General features: G+C 41.7%; 1 protein-coding gene across 12 annotated transcripts in view; it reads right to left on the minus strand.

The window, feature by feature from the left end:
• NCOR1 (nuclear receptor corepressor 1) overlaps nucleotides 1-14369 on the minus strand; it is a 248269-nt gene that overhangs the window by 165110 nt on the left and 68790 nt on the right. For all 12 annotated transcript variants that reach the window (XM_070393236.1, XM_070393244.1, XM_070393247.1 and 9 more), the window contains exon 4: nucleotides 5550-5742. In XM_070393236.1, the coding sequence (XP_070249337.1) occupies nucleotides 5550-5742 (193 nt within the window). The remainder of the gene's footprint in view (nucleotides 1-5549; nucleotides 5743-14369) is intronic.

The following is a 14369-nucleotide window of genomic DNA, read 5'->3' on the forward strand; positions in this document are numbered from 1 at the left end:
TACCTAACAAACTGCAGCTGGGTCAGAGATACCCAGATCTTCCAAAAGAAGTCCCAAAGCCCCACAGCAGCTTGCATTGCTTCACAGCTGGGCCTCATCTGGGCACCTCCAAACTCCAAACAAAGAAGAAGAATCTGCAGACCTCTTCGTAGCTCCTGCTGGGTAGCCTCAGGCAGAGGCTAAATTAGCACCTCCTTAGAGATCCAAGAGCCAGTGTACCCAGTGGTCATAGTGGGAAGATCCAGATTACAACTCCTCAGATCCATAAGGGACACACTCAGGGGGCAGACTCAGTGAGCACCAAAGCCTCACTGAAGCAAGTCTTGCCCCATAAGATTGTCTCCAGCACAGAAGTTCTCCCACCGCAGACACAGTTGATTCTCACAGCCAATGGGCCTGGAGGTCAATTCTTCCCAGTGATACCTACAACAATCAAGGCTCAACTACAACAAGACTGTGCACAAAGCCCACAAAGGGATGCACCAAGAGGGTCCACCTCAGGTAACTGGGGAGGCTGAGCCACTGGGCCATATAGGACACCTAGCACACAAAGCCACTCTATCAACACAGGAAAGCAGCCAAAATGCAGAGACAAAGAAACAGGTCACAAATGACAGAAATGGAGGAAAGCAAACTACTGGATATAGAGTTCAAAACCACACTTATAAGGTTTTTCAAGAATTTTCTAGAAACCGCCGATAAATTTAGTGAGATCCTCGATAAATCTAGTGAGACCCTCGAGGATATGAAAAAGGACCAACCAGAAACTAAGCATACACTGACTGAAATAAAGAATATTATACAGAGATCCAACAGCAGACTAGAGGACCGCAAGAATCAAGTCAAAGATTTGAAATACGAAGAAGCAAAAAACACCCAACCGGAAAAACAAAAGGAAAAAAGAATCCAAAAATATGAAGATAGTGTAAGGAGCCTCTGGAACACCTTCAAACGTACCAACATCCGAATTATAGGGGTGCCAGAAGAAGAGAGAGAGCAAGATATTGAAAACCTCTTTGAAGAAATAATGACAGAAAACTTCCCCTACCTGGTGAAAGAAATAGACTTACAAGTCCAGGATGCGCAGAGAACCCCAAACAAAAGGAATCCAAAGAGGACCACACCAAGACACATCATCATTAAAATGCCAAGAGCAAAAGACAAAGAGAAAATCTTAAAAGCAGCAAGAGAAAAACAGTTAGTTACCTACAAGGGAGTACCCATAGGAATGTCAGCTGATTTCTCAACAGAAACTTTGCAGGCCAGAAGGGAGTGGCAAGAAATATTCAAAGTGATGAATAGCAAGAACCTAAAACCAAGATTACTTTACCTAGCAAAGCTATCATTCAGAATTGAAGGTCAGATAAAGAGCTTCACAGATAAGAAAAAGCTAAAGGAGTTCATCACCACCAAACCAGTATTATATGAAATGCTGAAAGGTATCCTTTAAGAAGAGGAAGAAGAAGAAAAAGGTAAAGATAAAAATTATGAATAACAAATACATATCTATCAACAAGTGAATCTAAAAATCAAGTGAATAAATAATCTGATGAACAGAATAAACTGATGAATATAATAGAATCAGGGGCATAGAAAGGGAGTGGACTGACAATTCTCGGTGGGGAAAGGGTGTGGGGGGTGCAGGAAGAGACTGGAAAAAAAATCGTACACCTATAGATGAGGACAGTGTGGGGGGAGGGTAAGGGCAGAGAGTGGGGTGGGAACCGAGTGGAGGATAGCTATGGGGGGAAAAAGAGGAACAACTGTAATAATCCGAACAATAAAGATTTAATAAAAAAAATAAATAAATAAATAAAACATAAAGAGGCCATCAAGAGTGCTGATGTTGCTAAGGGTGTGAAAGAAACAATGAGCACAGGCAATTAAGAGTTAGAAAAACTTGTTGATTTGGATAAGTGAAATGCAGTTAGCCAGTGATAGCAGTGATGTGAAAAAGCAAAGATGCTGCACCCCTGGAAAGAGTGCTGAAAGTGCTTTATTTAAGGCTAGTAAGTGATGGTTCTATAAATTAAACACGTTAAGCGCCCAGCCTGTTTTCTCTTCTCGACAGAAAGTATAGTGTCAGTCACCGGTGACTGACTGGGCACTTAACACGTTAAGAAAAGAAGTGTTTGTTTACAGATTAAACAGTACATTATACATATACTGTATATAAGAAAGGATAAAAGAGAAATCATTTGGGGGTCTGGAACGAGTTAATTCAATGTACATGATTTCTAATGGGGAAAAAAATCAGTTTTTGAACAAACTGCTTATCAAAGTCTTCCAGAACAAATTAAGTTCAAGAACCGAGGTTTCACTATATACTCTTCCATTTATTTGTTAATTCTTCAATTTCTTCAATATCTTATAGTTTCCAGAGTACAGGTATTTCATCTTTTTGGATAAATTTGTTACTAGGTAATTTATCCTTTTTGATGGAATTGTAAATAGGACTGCTTTATTTTCTCCATATTACTCACTAGTAGTGTACAAAAACACAATAGATTTCTGTATGTTGACTCTATATCCTGTAACTTTACTGAAATCATTCATTAGTTCTAACAGTTTTTTGGTGGAGTCTTTAGCGTTTTCTATATATAGTATGTCATCTGCAAATAATGACAGTTTTACTTCTTCCTTTTAAATTTGGATACCTTTTATTTCCTGTTTTGTCTGATTTCTGTGGCTTCCAATGCTATGCTGAATAGAAGTGGTGATAGTGAGACTTTTTTTTCTGTGAGCAACTTGGTGGAGAACTGAAATGTTCAAGATGGGAGAAATCTGAGAACTGAAGTTTGACTGTACCTTGCTCATGGATTAGAAGAATGACTGTTGTTAAAATGTCATTACTACCTAAAGCAATATACAGATTTAATACAATCCCTGTTAAAATACCAATGGCATTCTTGACAGAATTAAGAATTAAGAATCCTGACCTTAGAAGTTTTCATATTAAGCATATTAGCTGTGGGTTTGTCATACATATCCTTTATTATGTTGAATTATGTTCCTTCTATACCAACTTTGTTGAAAGTTTTTACCACAAAAGGATACTGAATTTTGTCAAATGCTTTCGCTGCATCTTTTGAGATGATTATGCGGTTTTTATCCTTGATTTTGTTAATATGATATATCATATTGACTGATTTACAAATGTTTAACCATCTTTATATCCCTATGAATAAGCTTTTAAGATCCCTTTCTGCTAAAAGTTCCATAACTAGATATTACATTTGTGATAATTTATTCAGTCATGGAAGAAGACCTAGTATATATTTTTAAATGCTGCAAAATACTTGTTTTATACCCATAAACTATAATAGAGATATTTAGTATGATGAGGAGGGTATCAAAACTCCCCCAAGTTTAGCTCATTTATAGCTTATGACAAAGAGCTTTTCCCCACCCAACTTATTTTGTAAATTTTCACATTTACATAACAGTTGAAAGTTGAGTATAATAGATATTTATCTTTCATCTAGATTCACTAGTTAACATTTTACTTTATTTGTTTTCTCTCTACACATACATACACACTTACCCTTTTTTACCTTGGCTCAACTATATGAAAATAAATTGCAGACAATCACTATGTCTTAAATCACTTTTTACTGCATAAAAACCCAAAGAAAATATGTGGGTATTTATTTACCTAATATCAGGGTGGGAAGAGCCGTTATTTGTAAAGGTAAATAAGTTATAAGGAAGAGATTTGCTAATAAAAAGAGGGAGAGAGTAAGAGATATTAATGTATGATAGTAAAGGGGCTGATATCTTTTTAAGAGTTTTAAAGAATTAGTTTATTCTCTCTAAAATAAATATTTATTCATTTCCTACTAAGTACCAGCTTTAATGATAAGTAAAATGCACAATTTTAAAAAAGATAAACCTTCACCATTTTCTCCCTGCCCTGAAACTCGCCTCCCCTCTGACAACTGTCAGTCTGTTCTCTATGTATGGGTCTGTTTCTGTTTGTTAGTTTATGTTGTTCATTGGATTTCAACACATGAGTGAAATCATTTGGTACTTGTCTTTCCCTGACGGGCTTACTTCACTTAGCATAATACCCTCTAGATCCATCCATGCTGTCGCCAAGTGGTAAAAAAAAAAACAACAAAAAAAACAGCCCTAGTTGGCTGCTCAGTGGTTAGAGCAGTGATGGCAAACCTTTTGAGCTCGGCGTGTCAGCATTTTGAAGAACCCTAACTTAACTCTGGTGCCGTGTCACATATAGAAATTTTTTGATATTTGCAACCATAGTAAAACAAAGACATATTTTTGATATTTATTTTATATATTTAAATGCCATTTAACAAAGAAAAATCAACCAAAAAAATGAGTTTGTGTGTCACCTCTGACACGCGTGTCATAGGTTCACCATCACTGGGTTAGAGCATCAGCCCATAGACTGAAGGGTCACAGGTTCGCTTCTAGTCAAGGGCACATACTGTGGTTTCAGATTCAATCCCTGGCCCCAGTTGGATGCGTGCGGGAGGCAACCAAACAATGTGTCTCTATCACATTGATGTTCGTCTCTCTCTGTATCTCCCACTCACTTCCACTCTCTTTAAAAATCAATGGAAAAAAATATCCTCGGGTGAGGATTAATAAAAATAAAAAATAAAAAGCCTCATAGACACAGACAATAGCATGGTGATTACCAAAAGGAAAAGGGGGGGTGGGGGGCGGCAGTGATAGTAGAGGGCATAAGAGGAATAAATGGTGATGGAAGTAGAATTGAGTTGGGGTGGTGAATACACAATACAATATACAGATGATGTATTATAAAACTGTACACCTGAAACCTATAATTTTATTAACCAATGTCACCCCAATACATTCAACTAAAAAAAAGATAAACACAGCAACAAAATAAAGGCATAATAAACAAACATACATTTCATTAAAGAAAGGCAAATAATAATAAACACAACGAAAAAGAGGTTTGATCTTAGTAGAGCCTTCTGATAAATACACATTATTTGAAATGTCACAAAATATAGCTGCATATTAAAAATAGTTATCTCCAAGATACAGAATTACAGGTAACTTTTTACTTGTACTAGTATTTGCAAGTCTCCTAAAGAATATACATTTTTTATATTAGAAAAAAAATGTTTTTTCTTTATAAATACACTTAATCCACACATAAATAGTATCTTGTCCCATGTTGCAAGTTAAAAAATTTCAGAAGATTATTTAAGATTTAATTTAAATTTAGGAAAATGGTGGTAGTCTTGAGTACCTCTGACCACATTTTACAGTCCAGCAAGCCAGTACAAAATGCTTGAGAGTTATTCGATAGCAATTTTTCTTTATAACAGTCCTCAGATTGTTTTCATTTACTAAAAAATCTAAAGTACTGACTTCAAAAGTCTGGAACAATAAGTCTGTGTTTTTTCGTTTTATTTAACAAAATTCTTACTTTCCCATAGCACTAACCTTTAGAGACTGTAACTGGACTTTCTTTTAGGCGAGGTGCCTGAATTCAACTAAATAAATATTAGAGACTGACAGTTCCACAGAGTAAGGGAGCAAATATTTACCTTCTTCGCATCTGCAGAAGACCTCAACCCTTCTGGTAGCATGTGCACTAAAGGTAAGACCGTGGCACTGACACGCTGGAAATGGGAATCAGAAACCTGCTCCAAACGTGGTCTCTTGGATTCCAGTGAATCATGATCCACTGGGGACGGGCCTGGGTGAAACTGTTCATATCCAGGTCTCCTTTCTTGAGGCCTAGTACATACAAAGAAAATAAACACTTAAAAAAGTTTAAGTGATGTACAACTTCCTACTAATATCCCTGGTTGGACTTTGAAATAAGTGAAAAAATTAGCTTACTTCCAGAATGAATCCCTGTCCCCTTCTCCCGCACCCCAGAAGAATATATACCTCACTATAAAATATTATAATTTTCTATTGAATTCCAATAGAAAAATATTCTGCAACAGATTTGGAAGTGCTAGTGGTAAAGAAATGAAAGATGTAGTAAAAGATTTCAATTTAGCCCGGCCAGTGGCTCAGTGGTTGAGCATCGACCTATGAACCAGAAGGTCACCTTTCGATTCCCAGTCAGGGCACAAGCCCGGGTTATGGGCTTATCCCCAGTAGGGGGCGTGGAGGAGGCAGCCGACCAATGATTCTCTCTCATCATTGATGTTTCTATCTCTCTCTCCCTCTCCTTTTCTCTCTGAAATCAATAAAAAATATTATTAAAAAAATTTTCAATTTACAGAAAATTTAAAGTTGCTGAAGAATATCTATAAAATAATATATTTCAACCTATAATTATTGAATTCAGTATAATCGACACTAGAATAACACCATTCTTAACCAATAAAAAAAAAAAACCACAAGCAAAAAAAAAAACAACCCATAAATTTAGCCCTGGCTGGTGGTACAGTTGATTGAAACATCATCCTGTACACCAATGGGTTGGGGGTGGATATCCAATTAGGGAACATACCTAGGTTACAAGTTCGATCCCCAGTTGGGGTGTGTTCAGGAGGTAACCAATTGATATTTCTCTCTCACACACTGATGCCTCCCCCCTCTCTTTCTCTCTCTCTCTCTCTCTCTCTCTCAACAAATGACTTGAGTTGTGAGGTATTACAGAGACTTAAAGAAAAGTCTCCTAACTGGAAATGCAACACTGTTTTTGAAGATATAATTCCGACCCCCCACACATGTATTCTGTTTAGTTTCCCCAAGTACGTGTCTTGAAGGTCCGAAATCTGACTTTGATTTCTTGAAATAATGTACCATGCAGAGTACTACAGATGAGTATTTTGATCATTTGACTTTTCATTTTCTACCAAGTTATTTATAGAAGTGATATTTTACTTTATGGCCAAGCTTTAAAAAGAACTGTCTCAAAAATAACGTTTTCTAGGAGTACCACAATATGTTTATTTTTTTTATGCTTGTAAGAGAGAAAATACCACAGTGATTATGCCTTCCTCTAAATGTTTCCATAATATTTAGTCTCATCTCTCAGACTGAACAAGGTATAAGAACAATGAGAATGCAAAGCTTTGTCTTATTTCAACTATCCTGGTGACACATATCTGGATGAAGATTACATTTTACAAACATTTTTATCTTCTTGACATTTTATCATCTTTCCATAGGCTCAAAGAAACATTTCATTGAAATGATAATCACTGGATTTCATTTTTTAGGGTAGATGATGAAATAAGCCCTGAATTCCATAAAATTATAGTACTTCAAAAATTTGAAATCTCATGTAAGATATAAAATCTCATTATCTTCTTAAAATTCACAATGACAACATGAAAAATAGTGGAGTAGGAAGCTACTTGTACTTAATATTAGTATTGCGGGTTGTCAAAGCACTAGACAAGAAAAATAAATAAAATGCACCCAAAGTGGAAAGGAAAAAGTATTTCTCTTTGCAAATGGCATGGTCTCATATCTAGAAAACTCCAAAGAACACACAAACAAACAAAAAAATGTTAGAGCTAATAAATGCGTAGAGCAAAATTACAGGATACAAACACACATGGGAAACTCAGTTTTTGTTTTTATAATCCATTTAAAAATATATTTTATTGATTTCAGAGAGGAAGGGAGAGGGAAAGATAGAAACATCAATGATGAAAGAGAACCACTGATCAGTTGCCTCTTGCACGTCCCCTACTGGAGATCAAGCCTGCAACCTGGGCATGTGCCCCAAATGGGAATTTAACTGTGACCTCCTGGTTGTTCAATCACTGAGCCACAACTGGCTAGGCCAAAAATCAGTTTTATTTCTATACATTAGCAATGAATGATCTGAAATGACATTAAAAAAACAATTCAATTTGTAACATCTAAAATAATAAAATAGGAATAAATTTGACCAAGAAGGCTCAAGACCTACAGCTTGAAAAACACAAAACACTGCTGGAAGAAATAAAGGAAAACTTAAATAAACAGTAAGACATCATGTATTGAAAGATTTAAGATTGTTAAGATGACAATACTACACAAAGCTATCTACAGGCTGCATGCAGCCCACAACAAATATTTTTGCGTCCCAGCCTTTATAACGGAATATAAGAAACATTTTGGAGGAGAATTGAAGATGGCGGCATAGGTAAACACCGGAGACTGCTGCAGCAAACAACCACTTCAAAAATACAACTAAAAGACAGAACGGACATCAACCAGAACCACAGGAAGGCTGGCTGAGGAGAGACTCTTCAACTAGAAGGAAAAACAACAGCATTACAAGGCTCAGAGGAGGCGCAGTGTGGAAAATTTAAAGGTACGGTGGTGCGCGCGCAAAGCGGGCTGGTGGCTGAGGGCGCGGTTCTCGTTTTCAATCAGGAGGGAGTCTCAGACTCTGGGCTACAGATCCGGGCGAGTCTCTAGGGACCCAGACTCAAATGGGAGAAGCGGGACTGTCTGGCTACGGTCCCTCCGAGGTTTGCAGCGGTTGCTGGGACAGAGAGGCGGAGCCCCTAAGGACGGACTGAGAGCAGCCATAGCTGCTCCCTCCACCCGCCCTGTTGAACCCGCCCCGCCCAAGCCCTGCGCAGAGCCATTTGCCGGATCGCCTCAGGCAAAGGCTAGATTAGCACCTCCCCAGAGGACTGAAGTTTTCCCACAGCTGATTCTCACAGCCAGTCGGCCTGGTGATCAAATCCCTCTAGTATTAACTACAACAATTAAGGCTTAACTAGAACAAGACTGTGCACAAAGACCACAAGGGGGTGCACCAAGAAAGCATAAAAGATGTGGAGACAAAAAAACATGACAGAAATGGAGGATATGGAGCTAAAAATCGCAATTTTGAGGGCTTGCAATAAACTTGAGCAGAGCCTCACGAAAACTAATGAGACCCTCGATGCTACAATAAAGAAATTAGAAAGTAAGCATACACGGACTGAAATAAAGAATATTATACCCAATAGCAGACCAGAGGAGCACAAGAATCAAACCAAAGATTTGAAAGCAAAAAACACCCAACTGGAAAAGCAAAATGAAAAAAGAATCCGAAAGTGTGAAGATAGTGTAAGGAGCCTCTGGGACAGCTTCAAGCGCACTAATATCAGAATAATAGGAGTGCCAGAAGATGAGAGAGAGCAAGATATTGAAAACCTATTTGAAGAAATAATGGCAGAAAACTTCCCCCACCTGGTGAAAGAAATGGGCTTACAGGTCCAAGAAGCGAAGAGAACCCCAAGCAAAAGGAATCCAAAGAGGACCACACCAAGACACATCATCATTAAAATGCCAAGAGCAAAAAACAAAGAGAGAATCTTAAAAGCAGCAAGAAAAAGACTCAATTACCTACAAGGGAATACCCATACGACTGTCAGCTGATTTCTCAACAGAAACTTTGCAGGCCAGAAGGGAATGGCAAGAAATATTCAAAGTGATGAATACCAAGAACCTACAACCAAGATTACTTTATCCAGCAAAGCTATCATTCAGAATTGAAGGTCAGATAAAGAGCTTCACAGATAAGGAAAAGCTAAAGGAGTTCATCACCACTAAACCAGTATTATACGAAATGCTGAACGGTATCCTTTAAGAAGAGGAAGAAGAAAAAGGTAAAGATACAAATTGTGAACAACAAACATGCATCTATCAACAAGTGAATCTAAGAATCAAGTGAATAAATAATCTGATGTACAGAATGAACTGGTGATTATAATGAATCAGGGACATAGAAAGGGAATGGACTGACTATTGTTGGGGGGGAAAGGGGAATGGGAGATGCGGGAAGAGACTGGACAAAAATCGTGCACCTATGGATGAGGACAGTGGGTGGGGAGTGAGGGCAGAGGGTGGGGCGGGAACTGGAAGGAGGGGAGTTATGGGGGGGGGGGGGGAGGAACAAATGTAATCTGAACAATAAAGATTTAATTTAAAAAAAAAAAGAAACATTTTAATGAAAAATTCGTAACTTAATTTTTACAATATCCTGTTATACATAATTATTAATAACAAACTACAACATGTGCTAATGACTGATTACTATCATTGTGATGCATTCATTTCCTTTATGTGCCTTACGCGCAGGCGCACCATTTCTCTCCACTAATACTAGCAGCAAATATTTTAGCAGCCGACTGCCACGTCATTAGTCTTGGACTGACTTGTTTGGTGTGCACAACAGGAAATACTTCACTTTGGGAGCACAAGAAAAATAGGTTTATTTGCGTTACACTTATTAATTTGTGCAGTTATTCAACATCTGGTAAGTTAATGTTCAAGAAAAAATGTTTATTTTTTATTAAAATGTTCTATTATTTTGTTAACGATTACTCATTTATTTTAGCCCTTTGTATTCAGCATGTCTCTATCGAAACAAACGTATGTTTCTATGAAAATTGAAACTTTTGTTTTTTTGCGGCCCACAGAAACTTAAACCTTGTTTATTTGGCCTGTGTTAGTTAACTTTTGAGTTTGACATGCTTGATCTACAGATTCAATGTAATCTGTAATAAAATCCCAATGGCGTGTTTTGTTTTGTTTTTGGAGAAAGAGAAAAACCCATCATAAAATTCACATAAAATCACAGGGGAATCCAAATAGCCAAAACAATTTGGGAAAAGAAATACAAAGTAATAACTGACACCACAGAAATACATAGGATTATAGGAAAACTAGGGGCCCGGTGCACGAAGATTCGTGCACTGGGGGGTGGAGGGGTGGGGGCGTGGAAGGGGGGTCCCTCAGCCCGACCTGTACCCTCTCCAATCTGGGAGCCCTCTCCAATCTGGAAGTTTCTGTCTGTCTTTGCAATCATATGAGCGAATTGTCTGAGACCCCCAACCCAGTTTGGTTTGTTGCTCACAGAATAAGAGGCATTTTTTTTTCCTTTGCTCCATTGGTGGAGATTTCCTGGAAATTTTAGGATATCTTCCCTTAAATTTTCCCTAGACACTCTGATTTTACTTATGTCTCTCCTCTTTGCTTTCCCTAAATCCCCAACCACAACAGTGCTCCAGGCTCACTTTGCTCTAGTGCAGCCGTGGGCAAACTACGGCCCGCGGGCCGGATTGGGCCAGTTTGAAATGAATAAAACTAAAAAAAAGAAAGACCGTACCCTTTTATGTAATGATGTTTACTTTGAACTTATATTAGTTCACACAAACACTCCATCCATGCTTTTGTTCCGGCCCTCTGGTCCAGTTTAAGAACCCATTGTGGCCCTCGAGTCAAAAAGTTTGCCCACCCCTGCTCTAGTGTCTACAAGAGCCGTCTGCCACCAGAACTACGATTCCCAGCATTCCTGGTGCTCCCCACGCTCTGGGTATTTTCTAACCGAGAGACCCACGTCCCCCCAAGCCTCCCGCTCTCCTGCTCTGCTCTCCGTCTGGTGACCGAGGGAGCCACGTCCCCCCAAAGGAGCGACCGAGGGAGCAACTGAGGGAGCCACGTCCCCCCAAGCTGCCGGTTCTCCCACTCTGCTCTGTGTATGCAAATAACACGCCATCTTTGTTGAGTTAATTTGCATACCCACTCCTCATTTGCTGGTGGGCGTGGCTTGGGCATAGCGGAGGAATGCTAATTTGCATGTTTCTCTTTTATTATATAGGACTAGAGGCCCGGTGCACGAAATTCGTGTGCTGGGGATGGGTGGGGGGGTCCCTTAGCCCGGCCTGTGCCCTCTCAGAGTCCAGGACCCCCTCCCTCCTTACCGCCCACCTGCTTGCTGCTTCCTACCCCTTGGCTTGCTGCTCCTTAGTGCTGCCGCAAAGGCTCCCGCCACCGCCGCTGCACTCGCCAGCTGCCCTGGCCCCTGCTGTGGGTCAGAGCTCCTCTGCTACAGCAAAGGTTTGGGTTCCATTCTGCCAGGGCACCTACTTGGTTTCAGGTTGATCCCAGTCGGGGCTGACTGCTGCTCATGAAGTGACTGAGGACCATGTGCTCTAGTCATTTGGCGGGGAGCTGGGGTTCCATTGCCAACCTGGCCCACTCTGATCCCCACTACCCCCGCTCCTACATCAAGGACAACTTCAATTATGGCAGCTGCGTGGCCTCCGCCAGTGTACACATCCACATGGGTAGGTCGCCCTCTCCGTGGCTCGCCAGGTGTGGCTGCTGCACAGTCGCCCCAGAGGTGGATTTCCGGGTTCCCAGGGAGAGTGCCCTCCATGCCGGACTCCCAGGGAGAGCTGGGTTGGAGGGAAAGCACTTCGCCTGAAGCAGAGCACACGTCCTATGCAGGGCTCGCAGGGTTTGTGTCTCTGATCCTGCCCTCAGCAGCCCCAGCGCCGAGGTGGTGGGCTTTGGGGCTGCTGGGTGCCGGCCCCCCCCTGCGGGTTTGTGTCTCCGATCCTGCCCCCAGCAGCCCCAGCACTGTGGTGGCAGGGCTTGGTACTTCTGGGTTCAGGGCCCCCCTGCAGGTTTGTGCCTCTGATCGGTCCCCAGCAGCGCCAGCACCATGGTGGGAGGGCTTGGGTCTGCTGGGTGCCGGGCCCTCCTGTGTGTTGTGTCTCTCATCCGGGCTCCAGCAGCCCCAGCACCGTGGTGACTGGCCTTGGGTCTGCTGGGTGGTGGGCCTACGGGTTTGTGTCTCTGGTACCCCCAGCAGCCCCAGCACCCTGATGGCGGGGCTTGGGGCTGCTGGGTGCCGGGCCTGCATGTTTGTGTCTCTGATCGGGCCCCCAGCAGCCCCTGCAAGAATAGGGCTTCCTTGGGCCGATCATGCCACCAAGCCCTGCCACCAAGGACCGCACATGGGGGTCCCGCCCACCCAGGGTCGCACATGGGAGTCCCAACCGCCCAAGGCCGCAAACGGGGATCCCGCCGCCCAGGGCCGCACACAGGGGTCCCGGCTGGGGGTGGGGCTTAGGCAGCACACGGGGCCCGGATGGTGGCTCGCGCTGGCCCGCCTTGCCTGCAGTATGCAAATTAGACGCCGTATTTGTTGGCGGTTAATTTGCATATCACGCTGATTAGCCAATGGGAGGCGTAGCGAAGGTATGGTCAATTACCATGTTTGTCTATTATTAGATAGGATAGGATATTACAAACAACTATATGCCAACAAATGGTACAATCTAGAATGGGTAAACTCCTAGAAACGAACTATCATCCAAAACTGTATCGAGAAGAAACAAAAAATTTTAACAACTATTACCAACTATAACCAATAAAATCAAAGCAGTAATCAAACAACTCCCAACAAAAAAAAGTCCTGGACCGAATGGCTTCACAGGTAAATTTTACCAAATATTCAAAGAGAACTAACACCTATCTTTCTCAAACTATTCTAAAAAATTTCAAAAAAAGGGGAGACTCACAAGCTCATTTTACAAGGCCAGTATTATCCTAATTCCAAAACCAGATACAGTAGGTCCTCAGGTTACATGGGAGATCCGTTCCTACAGTGCAACGTAACGCGATTTTCGCCCTTAAGTCAGAACCAACTACATAAGCACCTACATCACTCACATGGAGCAAATACACAGCAGTAATGAAGTGAAACAGTAAAAAACATTTAAAATAAAGATAACAATTCCTGACCTTTACTTGTGGTAAATAAATAATAAAAAACATAAAGCACATATGTACATACGTCAAAAATGATGGAACTTTTTTTTTATCTACACTAATAAAAGAGAAACATGGTAATTAGCGTACGACCGCTACCCTTCCCATTGGCTAATCAGTGAGTATATGCAAATTAACTGTCAGCCAAGATGGCGGCCAGCAGCCAGGCACTGAAGCGAGCAGGGAAGGTTTGCTTGCTTCAGTGACTGCGGACTCCAACGTTCCCCGCCTAACTTGCCGGCCTCTCAGTTGCAACTCTAAGCAACTACGTACTATGTTGCAAATAAGAAGCTAAACAAAACTCCAGAAACCAGCTTTCATTCAGCCGGGATTTTGCAACATTGTATCGATGTTTTCAGCAGCGAGGCCTCAGAGCTAAAGCTGGCCCAGAATAAAAAAAAAAAAAGAAAGAAAACAAGGAGCGGTTGGAAGCTTCAGTCACTCGCTTCAGGAAAACAGCTCTCAGCCCCTCACCTAGACTGGCCCCCATCCTGACCCAGGACACCCTTCAGGGCAAACCAGCCGGCCCCCACCCATGCACCAGGCCTCTATCCTATATAGTAAAAGGGTAATATGCCTCCCAGCACCGGGATCAGCGTGACAGGGGGCAGTGCCCAAACCCCCTGATCGCCCTGCGGCTCTGTGTGTGACAGGGGGTGGGGCCACAACCTCCCTATCTGCCCTGCTCTGTGCCTGATAGGGGGGAGCTCCCCAATCCCAATTGCCCTGCGGCTCTGTGTGTGACAGGGTGCGGCGCCCCAACGCCCCCCCCCCCCCCCCCCCCGCAACCGGCCCTGCTCTGTGTGTGACAGGGTAGAGCCATAACCTCTCCATCAGCCCTGCCCCGA

The sequence above is a fragment of the Myotis yumanensis genome, unplaced genomic scaffold (genome assembly GCF_028538775.1).
Source record: "Myotis yumanensis isolate MYYU_CA2020_CCGP unplaced genomic scaffold, mMyoYum1.0.hap1 SCAF_16, whole genome shotgun sequence".
Taxonomy (NCBI): Eukaryota; Metazoa; Chordata; class Mammalia; order Chiroptera; family Vespertilionidae; genus Myotis; species Myotis yumanensis.